This window comes from Sarcophilus harrisii, chromosome 5 (genome assembly GCF_902635505.1).
Source record: "Sarcophilus harrisii chromosome 5, mSarHar1.11, whole genome shotgun sequence".
Taxonomy (NCBI): domain Eukaryota; kingdom Metazoa; phylum Chordata; class Mammalia; order Dasyuromorphia; family Dasyuridae; genus Sarcophilus; species Sarcophilus harrisii.
This window is the reverse complement of record NC_045430.1, coordinates 197,280,798-197,301,747: the sequence shown is the minus strand read 5'-3', so window position 1 is coordinate 197,301,747 and position 20,950 is coordinate 197,280,798. Positions and strand designations below refer to the sequence as shown.

The following is a 20,950-nucleotide window of genomic DNA, read 5'->3' as shown; positions in this document are numbered from 1 at the left end:
GGATATAAGCCCAGTAGAAACACTGCTAGATCACAGGGTATGCACAGTTTGATAACTTTTTGAGCATAGTTCCAAATTGCTCTCCAGATTGTTTGTATTCATTCACAATTCCACTAACAATGTATCAGTGTCCCAGTTTTCCCACATCGCCTCCAACATTCATCATTATCTTTTCCTGTTGTCTTAGTCAGTTTGACAGGTGTGTAGTGGTATATCAAAGTAATCTAAATTTGAATTTCTCTGATCAATAATGATTTGGGAGCACCTTTTCATATGGGTAGAAATAGTTTTAATTTCTTCATCTGAAAATTGGACATTCATATTCTTTGACCATTTATCAGTTGAAGAATGGCTTGATTTCTTATAAATTTGAGTCAATTCTCTATATATTTTGGAAATGAGGCCTTTATCAGAACCTTAGAATGTAAAAATCTTTTCCCAGTTTATTGCCAAGCTATTTTTTTGACTTCAATTTTTAATGATTCAACAATTGACAATTATGGGAAGGTTTATCATTCAATATTGTGAAGGTAGATTAAGGGGATATATTGGGGAATACTAAAGAAGGAAGATGTTACAAGTGGCTATTGTACTAAGTAATGTATATTAATTATCTCAATACCAGTTAACACCTTTGTTCTATGCTTAATTGTGACTTCAAGCTTTGGAATCAAATTCGTGGTACTACTTTGTAGTTGGTTCTCTGGTTGACTATATCTCCCTTTCAACCTATTTAACTGATAATGCCATTGAGTTTTGTGGTAGTATTTCACCATTATTATGGCTGAGAGTAAAGAGGTATACAAGAAAAATAGGTAGTCAGAGACTATCAGTGGAATGAGAATCCAAAGGGAATCTTCCCTAAGTAAGCAATCACTTACAAAAGGGAGGGAGTACTTAAAAGAACTTAGTTTGATCTGTGAGTTTTCAGATTTTTCATTAGAACCTGTATGAACTGGATTGGATTCAAAGATTTATGCTGATAGTGATGAACTGAAATGGCTGTGCATCCCAGCAGGAAGGGCTGAGTGATTAGAAAGGATTAGAACAAAGACAGCTGGTGAGAGGCTAGCAAAGGCTGAGGTTGCAAGGATGAGATGTTTCAAACAAAGGGGAGTTATCCAGGAAAGGATGAATAGTTGAATAAGAAAACTTAATATAAGGATGGGAAGGAGATATTCTTTAGGATGAAAGGGGAACAACACTATGGGAGTTCATAAAGGACAGAAAATAGTAATTATAGGTTAACCAAGATATCAAAATGCAAACCCATCAGTCAGTAACAATCATTTATAAAGTGCTTAATATGTGAAGGGGACTGTTTTAAAACCTAGGAATATAAAAAAAGGCAAAAAACAAACACACTTCCTGCCCACAGAGAATTCATAATCTAAACTGTATTTTTCTGTCCTACTACATTTATAACTCTGGGCAAATGATTTATTCCCTGCTCTCCATTTCAATTCCTTCATCCATAAAAAGGGGGGTTGAATTAGATAATCTTCAATTTTAGATCCTGTTCCAAATCTATGAATAAATGATTCTATCAGTCAGTCAATTAATCTTTTGTTGTAATAAATCCTTCGTCTAAGACATGTATATAGCAGGAGGGGTTTGCTTCAGGGGAAGTGGAAAGTCCTCACTTCTCCCAAGCATCAAAATGAAATGGGGAAACCTGTATAGTTGATAACTAATTTTCTTTCAGAAGAAGAAGACCAAAATGATACAGAAGCCCTGGAAATAGATAAATTACACACTAAGTGACAAAGATAATAACCAAAACACTCTCAGATCCCATTTTCTATGGTATTGCTATAGAAAATGTAAGGTGGAATTCTCTATGTAATCAGTAAGACAATTTCTTGATCTACAGTTTGAGGTAGATAGAGAAGAAACTTCTTTTCTCATAGCTTCTTATGAGCTGGTCTTTAAAGAAAGAAAGAAATACTCCTTTAGAAAAAATACTAATAGTTGAAGCAGGGTCTAAAATTAATGCAGCTATCCTAATAACTTAGCTATCCATTTTATTTTCAAAATATTTGTGATATATTAGTGGAACAATTAGGAAAAGTAAATATTTGGAAGAAATAACTATTGAAAAAGTGATAAATAATGAGGAAAGAGAGAGCTAAGAAACTTAGCACATCCAACCATCAAACATCAGCATGAGGTCTGTAATATATACCATATTATTACATGACAAGAATTTGAAAAATAAGTGGAGAAAGACAATGAGTTAGACAAGTTATTTATGTGTAAGAAAAATAATAAATATGATCTGGCAACAAAATTTGGTATAATAGCTAAAGAGACATAATACATCTTGGCTGGTGTACAAAATTCTAGGGGTTTTGTAAGGTCTCTCACATTCAAAAGAATAGGTACAGAGACCGTGAGGAATCTCAGTAAATGTAATGGTCTTCACTAATACCTAAAACTTCAATATAAAACACAGGAAAGTTCTCTTGAAAAAAAAATAGGATATAGGGAATTTCCTATATCATTAAAGTTCCCAAATTAGTTATTATATTACATTATACATTATATATTATTATATTATATTACATTATTATAGCAATAGTATCATTTCAAGTAAACAACTTTCTGTTATTGGTTTCTTAGTTAATTTTTATTTCACCAATATTTGCACAGTTTTGTTTTCAAAGCATCTTAGATTTATTTTCTCATTTGGCCCTCCATGTAAAATAAGTAGTGAAAGTATTATTACTCTGATTTTAAAAATGAGGAAATTGAGGCAAATCAACGGCCCAATGTGACCCAGCCAGCTAAAAGTTGCAGCTAATTCCAGCTCTTCTAAATCCCAGTCTAATGTACTTTTGCTATACAATAGATTTAACTATGGTTTTGCTATCCAGGGCCATATCTTCCCTTATCTATCAAATTTAGGAAAGGAAGAAGCCAAAGAACTCATGTAGGAATAAGGATGCTGGTCTCTATCACAGACACAGTTAAAGATCATGGAAGTACTGATTTCAAGAGGCGGGAGGGATCTTAGAGGTCATAAAGTCCAGTTCTCATGTTATGCATTGTAATGGGCTGAGGTTTGAGTTGATGCACTGAGGTCCCAAGTATGTGAGGCTAAATAGTAATTGGGCTATACTCTATTAATATACATGATTGGATAAAGAATGGTCCCTGCCCACTCTCCGTGCAAATCCTGATGTGTTGTATAGGAAATGACGATTTTGGTGGGTGGAGGCAGAGAGAGAGACAGGAAGAGAAGCTGGGAGAGATTGGGCCTGGGTTCGAGACTCCGAGCTGCTGGTTGTGTGGCTGCTGGTCGAGCTAGCTTCTTGACTCAGCTGCACACATTGCTATTGCCGATTCTCTTCCACCTCCGATCCTTCTTCACTGAGAATAAAGACTGACGATTTTCCCCTAACCTGAATTCCTGACTCCTGCTGATTTAAAAATACACGATCTTCACAATGGATGAAAAAATCAAAGTATAGACTCAAGGTCATTCAGTTATTTTCCAAATAAAGATTTGAAATGACCACACCATATTGCCTCTTAAAGGCATTGCCCTTTAGCTTACAGAAATTTATATAACCTTGAGCATGGAAAAATTCAGACCTTCATAGTTTGTTTTTGTTTTGTTTTTCCTATGATAAAGAAGAAATAACAACAGCAATTACAATCCAGAAACTGAAATTAGCCATAAGACTTGTTCTTTAGTAACTTACTTTATCTCCGAGTTCTCATTTATGTCAATTGAAAAATGAGATGGTTGTATTAAGTGACTTTTAAGTTTCCTTAAAATTCTAAATCCTGATACTATAATCTTATAAGTACTCATTTTTTTTTTAAATACTGCATGGAGATTACTAAAAGTACAAATAGGTCAACAATTGAATTATTGGCCTTTCCACCATGAACTAGTCCAATTGGCGCTGTCATGAATTGTTATCCCTTTTCTAGCAAGTCTCCCACTCAAAGTTCTGAGTTTATTCTGTGTAATGTGTTTATGGACTACAGTAATCAGCTCTCTCTAAGTATTAGAATAAAGAGGAAAGAACAGCTCATACTCATATGGACGATAATAACATCTGATCAGCTAGGCCCCAGGACTTTATAAAACACAAATCATGTAAACAAACACAATAGCTTTTTTGATAAAACCACAAAATTAGTGCAAGAAGAAACCCAGTAGGTGTTCTATATTTGGACTTCACACTTCATAATCTAAAGGACAAAATGCTTTTTACTTGGATTGTAAAATGAAATGAAATTTCCAGAACATGAACACAGTCACAGTGCTTGCAAAGTAGAGTGGGGACAACAAATATAAACAAATGACAGTGCTTATAATTCAAAGAGCTTTAAGCTGGGGTTCAGGCATATTGTTGAGTGCAGTTTTAGTTCCCGTTATTACTTATTAATAACTTAGAAATAACATGGTATATTGAAAGGAATACCAGGCTAAGAATTAGATCTGTGTAAGTCTTCTTTTTTCTACCATTTATCAATGAATTTTTTCCTGACTTTTCAACTATATATTTTTATAAATATCATTTATATAATGGGCTGAAAAGAGTCCCTTAACTTCCTCAACTTTCAGTTCCCACATCTGTAAAATAAATAAAAGAATAATTAAACTACCAACTTTGTAATATATGAATGTCAAATGAGATAGTTTATAAACAGATTTTTAAACATGAAGCATAATAGATGTCAGCTGTTTTTATTCCTCTTGTGATAAAACCACAAATCCTTAATGTATATATATACATTATGATTATATGTGTGTATATATAATTATACATATATATGTACACATAGTGTTATCACAATTACTATTATTGACCTAGAAAGGGGTGTGTCACATATAAGTAGTTGACATAAACCAATGAAAATTCAAGTTTACTCCTGAGATGGTGACAGCACCATCAGAATAGAAATAAAAAAGCATATCTCAAAGGCTGGAGAAAAAAAAAAACCAACCAACTAACCAAACAAACAAACAAACAAAACAAAACTAATAGGAGGGAGGAGGGGAAGGAATTAGGGAGGCAAAACACCAAATAATAAGAAGAAAATGTGAGTGATGGAAGAAAGAGGAAAAGAAAAAGAGATGACTAGAGACAGAGAAGGAAGACAAACAAAAGGATCAGATGGGGCAAAATGTAAGCTTACACATCCAAAGAAATTCTACATGTAAGCCATGTGAAACCCTGATTTTAAGTAAGAATATGAAAGAGAAGACTACTAGGGATTCAAACAATATAAAACAGCATTAGAGAAAACAGATAGACTCTATATAGATTGCTATAAAATCTCAAACTGCAAATGAGACTTTAATTTGAATGCCATGCAAAGAAAAATCTACTTTGATCTCCACTATTTAAAAGGAGTCTTCCAGTTTCCTCTGAAACTACCCATTTGGTCATTTCTTAATGTTCTAATAATAATCCATTACATGCAAATGCCACCTAATTTGTTCAACCATTGTCCAACAAGGAGACACCTCCTTAGTTTTCAGTTTTGGGTTACTACAAAAAAAGAACTGGTAAAATATTTTTGTATGTGTATATAAACACCTTTCCTTTTCTTTTGTTCACTATGAAGCAAATGCCTACCAGGCAAAAGAATACTAAGGTATTCCTGTGTTTCTTTTTCCTGTGGGACTTCCAATATGTATAATTTTCTTCATCTCATTGTTGCCAGTCTAATAAATATGGTGTGGAAACTCAAAGTCAGCTATCACCCTTGATGAGATGCTTCTACAACTACTAGGGTTAAAGTTATCTCTAGAACCTAATACGTAGTGAGCACTTAATAAACGCTTGTAAACTTGACTTACTCAGGTGTGATGAAAGAAAAGGCTTCCAGGAAGCCATATAATAAGGTGTTTCAAAAATCTTAATGTGGTTTCAAGGTTTAACTTTTCAAATAAATAAACTAAATAACTTATTAAATAAATAACATTTAACAAATAAAAATTAGAACTCCATTAAAGCTTTTGGAAGGCTTTGAATAGAAAATCTGCATTTTTTTCTCCAAAAAAATAGTATCAGAACTAGCCTTGGACCTTTATACTATATATTATAGTCTACAAGCCTAGGCTTAGAAACTTATTCTTTAGTCCTAAATTGCAATGGGCACGAGTCAGGAGAACCTCCATCTCTCATTCCCAAGTAAAGGATTCCAACTATCTTTTGGGGAGAATGAAAGGAATATTTGTGGTTAGATTTTTTAGGGTTTTTGCATAGCTTCCCTTAATTTTGAATGGATAAAAAAAGAGCTAGGATTCTCTGTAAGATCTAAATGATGTAAGTCTAAGGATACTGGAAGATTTGGGGGATGTACAAAATTTTGTTTTTGTTTGTGCAGACATCTTCCTCTATCAAAATCTATCCACTCATACAGAAACTATTGGCAATCTGTTTCATATGTTCATAAACTGAGAGGTAGAAGACACCTTGGAGGTCATATGGTCCAATACCTTCATTGCACAGGTGATGAAAAATTGAGGGCCAGAAAAGTTAAGTGACTTGTCTAATGTCACATATACACAAAATTGGAATGGGATTTCCCATTCCAATTCCAACACTACAAGTTAGCAATCCAACTTCAAAACTTTTTCCTTTAGAGCTAAATAAAAAAGGTGACTCAAATTTACAGTCTTAGCACAACAGTCTCAGAATCCCATCTGTATCAGGTCATCCATCATTTATAGATGTCAAGACTATCATCTGTACAAGGGATAGCTACAGTAGAGAGAATGCTGGACCTGAATTCAGGAAGACTCCTGGATTCAAATCTGACTACGGATATTAATTGCCTACTTGATGACCCTGTTAAGTGACTTAACTATGTCTGCTTTAGGCACTCATCTACTGAAGAAGGAAATGGAAAACCATTTCAGTATCTGCCAAATAAATAAACAAAAAGCCCAAGCCGAAATCGAGGTGAAATGTTGAACATGACTGAAACAAAAAACAAAAATCTGTACATAGGATCCCTGCAGGTTGCATGTTGACATTTTCAAAATGTAATAAAAATCTACCCTATTTTTTATTATGTTAAATATTATCTGATAAATTCCAATCTGATTCAAGGTTGTAATGAGCTAAAAGATTGTATGTTTGACGCTTCTGTCTTAGAAAGCCTAAAAATTGTGGAGACACTAAAAATTCAATAATTCTGATGGTCACAGAGGCAGTGCATCAGAGATAGTTGAAGCCAGATCTTCTTGACCATTCTCAGGCCATTATGTCACATTGCCTCTCATTCTCTGTGTAGCATTACCAAAATAAAAATTAAAAATATGAAAACAACACAAAATCAGAATATAGCACATTAATAGGAAATGACCAGTTTCTATTAAAATGTCTGTGCAAGTCAATCACACAGTCCTCAGTTGTCTTCTTAGCACTGTGAATTGTGGGTACTGCCTCAATAGTTATTTTCTCCAATCATTGAAGTGACTACAGTCTTAGAATATTTAACTTTGGAGTCCTTTTTTTCTTGTATTGACTTTTTAAATGTATCTCATTGATTACTTAAATTGAAATGCAAGGTTTCTATTGTAGTGTTCTAAGGGCATATACTTCCAGGAACAATTTCACATCTCTGACATCTAGTTTGTGGTTTTAAATAGCTGTGATTTCATTTGTATGACTGACACAACATTTATAATATTTAATTTATAAAATGCTAGAACAGAAAACGCAGCAAAATACAAAACTAAATTTCACTAGACACCTTTTATTCTTGATATATCATTAAATTATCTTCAAATATGACCATATATGTGAATATGCTATAGTTACCTGTCATGTTGCAGTAGACTTTCAGAGGCCCCAGAGCCCCACTGCCATCAGGATCAATCCAATAAAAATTTGAGGTTTTGCCCAGGTGTTTATAAGCTTCACAGGAGAGTTCATAGATAGCTGAAAAAAAAACAAACAAAGCAAAATTCACCCAAGTACAATGAAAACCGTGATTCTTTACCAAAATTTCTCTGATTTTTAAATTTCATATTTACACAAAAATGATGCATTAGAGCCTGTCAAAACATTGCTTAAGCAAATATCTTTCTTCACTTATAATCTTCCCAATATTCTCAACCTTAAATTAAATTCAATGATTTGTCAAACACATAATATTTGCATACTGTTCTACCCTAAAAGCCCAAAGGAAGATAATTCCACTTGGATGATCATGAAATATTCTTGCAAAGCTAACATTTTTCTGGGCAAACCTGGAAATTATATCAAGCAAATCATTTAGATGTTTGTAATTTCTCTCTATTGTCATTATTGTCATATGGTGTGCTTGGCAACTTAGAGTCAATTAATCAATTGATCAATTACTAAACAAATAAAATGTTTGTGTTTGATATGGTTCATTTCCAATCTGAATCTCACCTCATTTGGTGACTTCCCTGCCTTTAAAAAAATAAATTATCTCCTTTCTCTACTTGGCTTAATTAAAAGAAAAATCAATAAGGAGAGGAGGTCCCACTGAGTTATAATCAGTGAAAGATGGGTCTCCATTGCTATGGGATATCAGCCAGATACTAAGGAACTGGAAAAAAGAAGAGACTGAAGAAACCCAACTATATTGGCACAAATAATGTAATCCTAACTCTCTCTTTATGCAGGAAAAAAGAAATGTAAAGAAAAGACCCCTTAGATAATTTTATTTGTTACAGGTACTTTAATTGCATCAAATCTCTCTTTCACAGAGAGACAATAGTGTAATTAAATTATATGTTCTTTTCAGTTGTTTTCCTTCTTGTTTCCATGATGAGATTGAAGTATTTTCCCCTTTTAAAGGGGACTGCATCTGTTTCCCAGAAATAAAAAAGTAGTCATCTATATTACTTGTTGATAGAAGTTATTTTAGAATTCTATAGAGAAAACTTTTTAACATCTCTGGTTTGGCATTTTAATGGCAAATAAACTTATTTCTAAAATTAACAAAGATACTTTTTGGCAAAAAGATTCTAGTACATTCATTTTAATAATCATTGGAAAATGCATTTAAAGAGTGTTAATATTCTCTCCTGTGAAATAGGAAGAGATGAAATTTGGTGAGTCATTTTTTTCTTTTTGGTATCTACTCCTCTTCTTCCTTTATGAAGTCTTGTGTTTACCCTGTATTCTTTGCAATCCCTAATGGTACTCAGTCAAATCAATCCCTATGGGTGGCATCTAATGCTTAAAATTCTATCTCTCTAGGTTCCCTTGCCCATCTCACCATTTTGTATTTATTAAAACCTCCTTTCCTTCTACTTAAATTTTTCACAGTTTTCTCATAATCTTTAAAAAATAATTTTGGAAAGTTATTTCTTTCTATTCTTTCCAATAGTGCCATCTTTTCTTCTTTTGTTATAAAATTTCTTGAATGAGTGATTGACAGTTACTAACATTTTAAGGAAACTGTATTTTTCAAACTTTCTCTGAATATTAAAAACTTGGTGATGGATTTTTTTCAACCACTTGATCTTTCCTACCTTGTTAGTCAGGCCATATTCTTGAATGATTACAGATCTTTACTCAGTAGATTACGGAACTTGATATAATATAATATTATTTTAAAATAATAGCATGTGGAGAACCACAACCATGGAATTTCTCTCCATTTTAAGACTGTGATGAATATCTTCTATTCCAATAGTGAAAGCATATCATAAGTGTCATAAACATGAACACTGTTTCATATTTATTACCAGGTGATTATATATTTTATGTCATTATATCTTTCAAGCAATCTAAAGTGCTTATTATATGCAAATGTGAGAGACATTGATGGAAGATAACCTTTAAGTCAGGGATTAAGTATTTTTGTACCATGAAAACTTTTGATTGAATAATGAAAGCCATGGACAAATTTTGGGAATAATCTTCTTAAATGCATAAAATGAAATACATAGTGCTAAAAAGCACAATTGAAATGGTTATCCTGATGCTAAGTCAAGTGAATAGAACCAGGAGAATATTACATACAGCAACAGAAAGTTTATATGATGATTAATTCTGATGGATGTGGTTCTTTTCAACAGCAAAGTGATTCAGGCCAGTCCCAATGGTCTTGTGATGCAGACAGCCATCTGCATCTGTGAGGACTGAGTGTGTATCACAATGTAGTATTTTCATTTTTTGTTGTTGTTTGGTTGCATTTTTTTCTTTCTCATTTTTTCCTTTTTTATCTGATTTTTGTTGTACAGCATGAAAATTGCGAAACTATATAGAGAATAATTGTACATGTTTAGCATATATATTGGATTACTTGCCGTCTAGGGGAGGTGGTAGGGGAAAGAGGGAGAAAAAATTTGGAAAACAAGGTTTTGCAAGAAAGAATGCTGAAAATTAAGTTTTGAAAATAAAAAGGTTTTAAAATAAAGAAAAAAAAGAAAGTTATCAAAATATTTTTCACTTCAAGTTCACAGACCCCAAATTATCCCTACTTTGATACACTGTTTATTCTACCAAATTACATGCTATTAATTAATAAACAATAAGCACAAAGATATTTTATGTTCTCTATATCTTTCCGCCATTTGTGAAAGTTAAGATGTAATTTATTATAGAATATTACTTGCAAAATCCTGCCTACATTGCTGATATGATCTGTAGGATATCTTCAATGAATGTATGGATTAGATGAGTAAGTGGCCTTAGATGGTGACATTCTCTCTCTGTCTCTCTCTCTCTCTCAGAATTAAGAATGTTTCAGAATTTTTTCACAGCTCTGGGATCTTTTGTTCCTTTACATACTTTATAAATCAATTCCTCAACACCTCCATAATTGTGTCACTTTCACAGCACAAATCTCTCTTTACACTTGGTTCTATATACACTTAATCACTTACATATTATATGTGGGTACATTTCCCATTTTTGCTCTCAGTGTCATTTCTACCTCCTCTATGAGCACATTAAAATGATCAAGTTAGAGTCCAAGTGTAGTGATTATTAGTGGTGAAAAAAAGGCAGTAATGAAAAATTCTTGAAGTTTTATTACATTTTTCACATTTATTCTCTTTCAATTTTTATCCTCAAATTTGCATCTGAGCAAGTTTGCTGAGTTGGATCTTTTGTTATATGCTTTTGAAATTTGTTCTACCCTCCATTCCCTATAATGAGGTGACACCACTCGTTATGTGTTTTCATAAGATTTTATTAAATTTTTTCTATTTTAAATTACTATAGCATATGACAGTCATCTCTCTCTGGTTGACATTTAAATTGTTATCTAAGTTCTTTTTAGAGTCTTTTGATTTACTTTTTATAGCAATTGATGAATATTAGTTAAATTTCAATATCAAGATAAATTAGTGTTAGCATAATTTTTTCTATTAACTATTTTCCTTATCAGTAATTCACTTAACCCGTTCACATTCATACAGCTAATAAAATGGTCTTCTTTACACATCCATTTGCTCACAAACCTTCAAGGTCTCCTTTTGCTTGTACAACAAAGAACCCACTAACCTAGTTATCAAGAAATATTTATTAATGGCTTACCATATTCCATTTATTGTGATAAGTACCAGGGGTATCAAAAAAGGCAAAAAAATATGGTCCCCACTTTCAAGGAGTTAAGTTAATAAAGGAGACAAAATGAAAGCAATCTAGAATACATAGTAAATTGGAGGACATACTAACAGTAGAAGAATAATTAAAATTGTAGAAAAAATTGAAGACAGTCAAAAGAGTAAAGTCGATGGCATAGAGGAGGGTCAGAAAAGGCTTCCTGTAGAAGGTAAGATGCTGGCCGGGAGTTGAATGAAGCCAAGAAAACAAGGAGACAAGGATGAGAATGGAAAACATTCCAGGGAAGGGGACAACCAGTGAAAAATGCCTAGAACCTAAGGATGAAGTGTCTTGTGCAAGAAAGAGTAAAGATGCTAGTTAGTGGATCAAAAAGTATTTGGATGAATATGATGTCTAAGAAGACTGGAAAAGTATGAAGGGACCAAATTATGAAGGACTTGAAATCCAAATAGAGAATTTTATATTTAATCCTGGAATTGATAAGAGATTCCATTTGACCCAACCCTACTTATCTATATGTTTCCTTGCATTCTATGTTACAAACTATTAATATTTCTCCTCCCCCCAAAAAAACTCAGTATTTGATCTCAGCCTACTTTGGAATTATGTAAATCTTTCTCAATCTTTAACATATACTTTCCCTAGTTTCTGCTTGCCAGGACTATCTCCTTTCAGACGTCCCTTTAGTTCCCACCCATTTTGATAACTTTTGCTTATTTGCCCTAATTCTTAGTGCTTTCTCTCTCTCTCCAAATTATCGTGGATCAGCTTGTGTCTGTGTATATATCATTTCCAACCAATAGAAGAGAAACTCCTTGAGAGAAGAATCATTTTCATTTTTCAAATATTACTAAAAGATTATTTGTTAGTTGATTAATGTGTGATTTTGAAAACCTTATTATGTGAAAAGGAAAACAAAACAAATTGTGGACAATGGAACTATGCTAGCATAGTATCCTTCTGGAAGCCCCAAAGGTTTAAGGGAAAAAAAGTTATGGTTTAAACTGTTATATATTTCATGTGTTTATTAATAGGTAAAAATACAGACAATACAGACAATTCCATTCTGGCTACTCTGTATAATTAGTGAACATCAGATATGAAAAACATTCCTTGAGTGATGTAAATGTAAATGTAAGTAATGAAAAATAAAACTGTAAGTGGGACCCAAAAATAGTAAAAAGGAGATGCAACCAGGAATTGTGAGACTAATGTACTAATAATAGTAATAATAAAATCTCAGTTATATATCACTTTACAGATTACAAAGCAATGCCTTCCTAACAATTCTTGAATTGGTGTTGAATATTTTATTCATGTTCAACTCCCTCCCCCAGTATGTCATCTCTTTTATCACCCTCCCCTTCCTTCCATATTCTATTCCCTTCCTATTTTCCTGCAGGTTAACACAGATTTCTATACCCCTACTGAGAATTATATTATTTTTCTCTTTGAGCCAGTTCTTATGAGATTAAGGTTCACTCACTCATCCTCTCTTCTCTTCCCCTCCTTTGTAAAAGCTTTTTCTTGACTCTTTTTTATGGTAGGTAATTTGCACCATTCTACTTCTCCCTTTCCCTTTTCCCAGTACATTCTTCACTCCTTAATTTCATCATTTTTTAAAATTTTATTATAACTTTTTATTGACAGAACCTATGTCAGGGTAATTTTTTACAACATTATCCCTTGCACTCACTTCTGTTCCGACTTTTCCCCTCCCTCCCTTCACCCCCTCCCCCAGATGGCAAGCAGTCCTATAGAAGTTAAATATGTCACAGTGTATCCTAGATACAATATATGTGTGCAGAACCAAACAGTTCTCTTGTTGCACAGGAAGAATTGGATTCAGAAGATAAAAATAACCTGGGAAGAAAAACAAAAATGCAAGCAGTTTAACATTAATTTCCCAGTGTTCTTTCTTTGGGTATAGCTGCTTCTGTCCATCCTTGATCAATTGAAACTGAGTTAGATCTCTTTGTCAAAAAAATCCACTTCCATCAGAATACATCCTCGTACAGTATCATTTGAGGTATATAATGATCTCCTGGTTCTGCTCATTTCACTTAGCATCAGTTCATGTAATTTTCTCCAAGCCTCTCTGTATTCATCTTGCTGGTCATTTCTTACAGAACAATAATATTCCATAACATTCATATACCACAATTTACTCAACCATTTTCCAATTGATGGGCATCCATTCATTTTTCAGTTTCTAGCCACTACAAAGAGGGCTGCCACAAACATTTTGGCACATACAGGTCCCTTTCCCTTCTTTAGTATCTCTTTGGGGTATAAGCCCAGTAGAAACACTGCTGGATCAAAGGGTATGCACAGTTTGATAACTTTTTGAGAATAGTTCCAAATTGCTCTCCAGAATGGTTGGATGTATTCACAATTCCACCCACAATGTATCAGTATACCTGTTTTCCTACATCCCCTCCAAGATTCCGCATTATCTTTCCCTGTCATTCTAGCCAATCTGACAGGTGTGTAATGGTATCTCAGAGTTGTCTTAATTTGCATTTCTATGACTTGGAGTATATTTTCATATGGCTAGAAATAGTTACAATTTCTTCATCTGAGAATTGTCTGTTCATATCCTTTAATCATTTATCAATTGGAGAAGGGCTTGATTTCTTATAAATCAGAGTCAATTCTCTATATATTTTGGAAATGAGGCCTTTATCAGAACCTTTGACTGTAAAAATGTTTTCCCAGTTCATTATTTCCCTTCTAATTTTGTCTGCATTAGTTTTGTTTGTACAAAAACTTTTCAATTTGATATAATCAAAATTTTCTAATTTGTAGTCAATAATGATCTCTAGTTCTTCTTTGGTCATAAATTCCTTCCTCTTCCACAGGTCTGAAAGGTAAACTATTCTATGCTCTTCCAATTTATTTATAATCTCATTCTTTATGCCTAGGTCATGAACCCATTTTGACCTTATCTTGGTATACAGAATTTCATCATTTTTATAAAAATATATTATCCCTTCGGAAGGTCTTTATGACCAAAGCAGAACTAGAGATCATTACTGATCACAAAATAGGAAATTTTGATTATACCAAACTGAAAAGTTTTTGTACAAACAAAACTAATGCAGACAAGATTAGAAGGGAAGCAATAAACTGGGAAAATATTTTTACAGTCAAAGGTTCTGATAAAGGCCTCATTTCCAAAATATATAGAGAATTAACTCTAATTTATAAAAAATCAAGCCATTCTCCAATTGAAAAATGGTCTAAGGATATGAACAGACAATTCTCAGATGAAGAAATTGAAACTATTTCTAGTCATATGAAAAGATGCTCCAAGTCATTATTAATCAGAGAAATGCAAAATTAAGCAACTTAGATCTACTACACACCTGTCAGATTGGCTAAGATGACAGGAAAAAATAATGATGATTGTTGGAGGGGATGCGGGAAAACTGGGACATTGATGCATTGTTGGTGGAGTTGTGAACGAATCCAACCATTTTGGAGAGTAGTTTGAACTATGTCAAAAGTTATCAAACTGTGCATACCCTTTGATCCAGCAGTGTTACTACTGGGATTATATCCCAAAGAGATTATAAAGAAGGGAAAGGGACCTGTATGTGCACGAATGTTTGTGGCACCCCTTTTTGTAGTGGCTAGAAACTGGAAACTGAATGGATGTCCATCAGTTGGAAAATGGCTGAATAAATTGTGGTATATGAAAAATATGGAATATTACTGTTCTGTAAGAAATGACCAACAGGATGATTTCAGAAAGGCCTGGAGAGACTTACACGAACTGATGCTGAGTGAAATGAGCAGGACCAGGAGATCATTATATACTTCAACAACAATACTAGATGATGACCAGTTCTGATGGATCAGGCCATCCTCAGCAACGAGATCAACCAAATCATTTCTAATGGAGCAGTAATGAACTGAACTAGCTATACCCAGAAAAAGAACTCTGGGAGATGACTAAAAACCATTACATTGAATTCCCAATCCCTATATTTATGCACACCTGCATTTTTGATTTCCTTCACAAGCTAATTGTACAATAATTCAGAGTCTGATTCTTTTTGTACAGCAAAATAATGTTTTGGTCATGTATACTTATTGTGTATCTAAGTTATATTTTAATATATTTAACATCTACTGGTCATTCTGCCATCTAGGGGAGGGGGTGGGGGGGGGTAAGAGGTGAAAAATTGGAACAAGAGGTTTGGCAGTTGTTAATGCTGTAAAGTTACCCATGTATATATCCTGTAAATAAAAGGCTATTAAATAAAAAATATATATATATATATATTATCCCTTCATATTCAACTTACTGTGCCCTCTATCTATATATATACTCCTTCTGTCATAATAATGAGAAGTTTTTTATTAAAGCTTTTCATTTTCAAAACATATGCAAGGATAATTTTTCAACATTGACCTTTGCAAAACCTTGTGTTTCAAATTTTCCTTTTATTTCCCCCATCCCCTCCTCTAGATGGCATGTAATCCAATATATGTTAAACATGTTAAAATATATGCTAAATCCAATATATGTATACATTTTTGTATAATTAACTTGCTGTACAAGAAAAATCAGATCAAAAAGGAAAGAAATGAGAAAGAAAACAAAATGCAAGCAAACAACAAAAAGAATGAAAATGCTTTGTTGTGATCCACACTCAGTTCCCATTGTCCTCTCTCTGGGTATAGATGACTCTCTTTATCACAAGATCATTGAAACTGGCCTTAATCTCATAATGAAAATGTTTTGCTGAGTTACAATTATCAAACTCCCATGTAGGAATGAAAACAGAATGTATCCTTTGATGATATCACTTAACTGATTACCTCCTTATGCTTCTCTAGTCTTGTATTTGAAAATCAGATTTTTCATTTAGCTTTGGTCTTTTCATCCCAGACACTTGGAAATCCTCTCTTTCATTGAATGACTACCTTTTCCTCTGAAGGATTATACTAATTTTTCTGAATAAGTGATTCTTGAATGTAATTCTAGCTACGTTGCTCTCCAGAATATCATATTCTAAGCCCTCCAGTCCTTTAACGGAGAAACTGCCAAATATTGTGTTATCCTTACTGTGACTCCACTATATTCGGACTGTTTCTATCTGGATGCTTGCAATATTTTTTCCTTGATATGGGAGTTCTGGAATTTGTATATAATATTCCTGGGAGTTTTCATTTTGGGATCTCTTTTAGGAGGTGATGGGTAGATTCTTCAAATTTCTATTTTACCCTCTGGTTTTCGAATATCAGGACAGTTTTCCTTGATAATTTCTTGAAAGATGGTATCCAGGCTCTTTTTTTGATCATGACTTTTAGCTAGACCAGTAATTTTAAAATTATCTTTCCTAGAGCTAATTTTTATTGGAGGCTTTGGATGTAGGAGCTTTGACTTTGTATCATTTTCTAAATGTGTGTTTTGATCTTCCTTGTCTCTATAATAACTTTCAATGGTCAGAAACATTTTTTTGCTTTCTGTTTATTTCCCTAGTCTATTGTTCTGCTTTTAACTCTTTGTTAAAGTAGGGCTCTGTTTCCAGGGTGGAGGTTGCATTGTCCCAAGCTTTAGGGGTTTTGTGCAGCTGTTTTCAGAAATCCTTCTAGGAATCTGACCATGAGCACTCTTTTCTGCCCTGGAGCTGTTAGGTGTGTTCCTATATCACTGTAGCTGTAAGATTTAGTGTACTGGCTGGGGTTGGGATTCTGCTGATTCAGGCTTCACTGGGACCATATACCAGACTTCCCTACCCTATTGCCACAGACCCTCTCCACTGACCTTCTAAGTCCTCCCTGGCATCCCTGGGCTGAGATGTCCAGAAACCTCCAGCACTGTTGCTGATTCAGAGGTCCTGCCTCACTGATTCTGGGATCCAAGCTAGAGCTGGGGCTGAACCTGTGCTGGGATTGCACCTTGGTTCCACAGACCTTTCCTGCTGACCTTCCATCTCCTCTTTGGTATCTCTGGGCTAAGAGGTCTGGAAGCCACCAGTATTGATACTGAGTCACACTTGAGACTTTCTCAAGTGTGAATTTTCTCTGCATTCTTCATTGTTCAAACAAGGCTAGTTTGATGCTTAATGCTTTGGAAGCCTTAAATGTTTGCTGATGGTCAAGTTTTGAAGAAACATGAATATAAACCAAGGCATCTATGTAGCATCATGGATCAAATATTCAGGTAGGAATCAGGCATCAGGAAGACTCATTTTCCTAAGTTCAAATCTTGCTGCAGACATTTACTGTGTCATTCTGGGCAAGTCACTTAACCCCCATTTGCTTCAGTTTTCTCACCTATAAAATGAGCTGGAAAAGGAAATGGCAAACCACACCAGTATCTTTGCCAGGAATGAGGTCATGAAGAATTGGACATGACTGAAATTACTGAAAAATAATGGATTTTTATAATTTCGTGTATCTCCTTTGTTGGTGTAAATGAGCCACAGTTGATATGAAAAGATCCCAAAGTAGACATGTTTTGTCAGGAGAAATTCATACTTGGGCCATAATGATGAAAGATTAACTTCTATCATTAGTATGTTTTAGGATTAGGACCAATCCACCTAGTATTACATTGAGTAATATATTTAAAGGCTTTCCAAATCTAACCCTTTTGATTTATATCAAAAGAAAAACAAAATAAGAGTTTTTGTTGTGCCCAAGTCTCCTGGGAAGAGCTAAATATCTTTTTGACTGGACCCATTATCATGATCAAGCTACCTTCTGATATTAACCTGATTTCTCAGGCAACTTTTGTTATTACAGAGACTATTAAATTGCCTTTCTGATACTAATCGATATAAGTTCAGGATCTTGAGTTAATTTTCCTAAGACCTAATTAACCATAGTTAAACTGACCATTGTGGTTCTACATGAGCAGAGTTAGAAAATGAGACTTTCAAGGTATGAGAGGTAGCAGTAACCCAGAGAGCCCCATCTCTCTTCCCTAAGAATTTAACAACTACAATGTTGCAATTATTGTGTTCATTAGCACAATGGAAAGTGTATAATAGCACTTCTTCATTAGCACTTTAATATTAACCTCATCTATTTTCTGTCTCTGGGATTTTTTCTTGGTGGGGACAAAGCTTGAATGCATGCCTTAAGAAGATTGCAGGAGCTCCCCTAGGAATAGCTGAATCATTATTGACCCAAAGAAAATGTTGTAGTTTCTTTAATCAGGTATTCTTCAGGCTACTGTGTGGGATTACCCTGTGCCATGCTCTCTTAATAAAAATTATTTCTTTATGAAGTAGTATTAATTGTAGACCCACAATGTTTCCCCCTTAAATGCAGAGAGAACTGGGGATATAGGAAAAGGGAAATAAAGTTGGTGTTTCTGGATTGTTTCTAAGAAAGCAAAAGGTTTTAATTCTTTTTATGTGACAAGCTTTTTAGCAGATAGAATTCCTGAAATTAGTCCACTAGCTGATTCATAGAGTCACAGAAGGTGAAGTGACTTTAGCAAACATCTAATCTGGCCCATACATAAAATAATTTTCTACTAAAACATACATGACAAATTGTCACCCAGACTCTGAAGACCAATCATCTGTTGAGGCAGTACACTCCACATGAGGACAATTCTAATTGTTATTAAGCTTTTCCTGATATCAAATATAAATTTGTCTGTGCAGCCTCTACCCATTGCTCCTGGACCTGTCCTCCAAGGCCAAATAGAACAAGTCTAATGACTCACATCAAAGTCCTTCAGACATTTGAAAAGACCTATTAGTCTTTTTTTTTTTTTTTTTTGAAGCTAAAAATAGCTCCCCATATGAATTCAAGGATTTTCCCTATCCTGGATTCCCTCCTCTGGATACTCTTTTTTTTTTTTTTTTTTTACCAACCATTATTTATTACCATATTTATCCATCATAACTTCCCCTACATGCAGCATTAGTATCAAGACATGATCCCTCAAATAGTGATGTTTCTCATCAAAATATAAGTTCCTAAACAGTATATCTTGCATGTTCAATCCTACCCTAATAAGCCAGTGTAGAGAATATATGAACTATTCTTCTTAGCAATACAATAGGCAAATACAATGACATAATTTAAAATCATGGAACCCTTGACAAATTTTTTTCAGAGACCCTTTTTTTTTATTATTATTATAGTAACTTTTTATTGACAGAATCCATGCCAGGGTAATTTTTCCTTATCCCTTGATCACTTCTTTCCGATTTTTCCCTCCCCCTCCACCCCTCCCCAGATGGCAACAGTCCTATATGTTGAATATGCCTAGTATATCCTAGATACAATTATGTGTGCTGATCCAAAAGTTTTCGTTGCACAGGGAGAATTGGATTCAGGGTAGAAATAACCAAGAAAAACAAAATCAAACAGTTCTTCATTTCCCAGTGTTTTTTTCTTTGGGTGAGCCCTTTGTCCATCATTGATCAATTAAACGAATTAGGTCTTTTGAAAAGAAACCACTGCCATCAGATTACATCTTCAACATATCTTGGGTTTAATGATCTCTTTGGTTCTTTTTCACTTAGCATCGTTCATGTAATTCTCCAAGCTTCTCTGTACATCTTCTTTTTCTTACAGAACAATAATATTCCATAACATTCATATACAAATTTCCAACCATTCTCCAATTGTGGGCAGCCCTCAGTTTCCAGCTTCTAGCCACAAAACAGGGCTACCAAAACTTTTGGCCAACAGGTCCCTTTCCTTCTTTAGTATCTCCGGGGTATAAGCCCAGTAGAAACACTGCTGGATCAAAGGGATACAGTTTGATAACTTTTTGGGCATAATTCCAGATTGCTCTCCAGAATGGTTGGATTCTTCACAGCTCCACCAACAAGTATCCTTTCCCGCCCCATCCCTCCAACACTATCATTATTTTTCCTGTCATCTTAGCCAATCTGACAGGTGTATTAAAATTCAGGTTGTATTAACCATTTCTCTGGTCAATAGTGAGGAAATTTTCATAGAGTGGTAATATTTCAATTTCATCATCTGAAAATTGTCTGTTCATATCCTGACCATTTATCAATTGGAGAATGCGGTTTCTTATAAATTAAGTCAGCCTTATATTTTGGAAATAGGCCTTTATCAGAACCTTTAACTGTGAAGTTTTTCCCAGTTTGTTCTTCCTTTCTAATCTTTTTACTTAGTTTTGTTTTTAAGAAGCTTTTTAATTTGATGTAATCAAAATTTTCTATTTTGTGATCAATAATGGTTCTAGTTCTCTTTAGTCACAAGTTTTTTCTTCCAAAGTCTGAGAAAAACTATCTATGTTCCTCCAATTTGTTTATAATCTCGTTCTTTAGTCTAAATCATGGACCCATTTTGATCTTATCTTGGATACGGTTTGTGGGTCCATGCCTAATTTTCTGCCATACTAATTTCCAGTTTCCCAACAGTTTTGTCAAATGAATTCTTATCCCAAAGTGAGGATCTTTAGGTTT

The 20,950-nt window shown here is 34.0% G+C and overlaps 1 protein-coding gene across 1 annotated transcript in view; it reads right to left on the bottom strand.

Moving 5' to 3' along the window:
* CNTNAP2 (contactin associated protein 2) overlaps nt 1–20,950 on the bottom strand; it is a 2,632,466-nt gene that overhangs the window by 929,008 nt on the left and 1,682,508 nt on the right. The window contains exon 12 of the mRNA XM_031941247.1: nt 7,797–7,916. Coding sequence (XP_031797107.1) covers nt 7,797–7,916 — 120 coding nt within the window. The remainder of the gene's footprint in view (nt 1–7,796; nt 7,917–20,950) is intronic.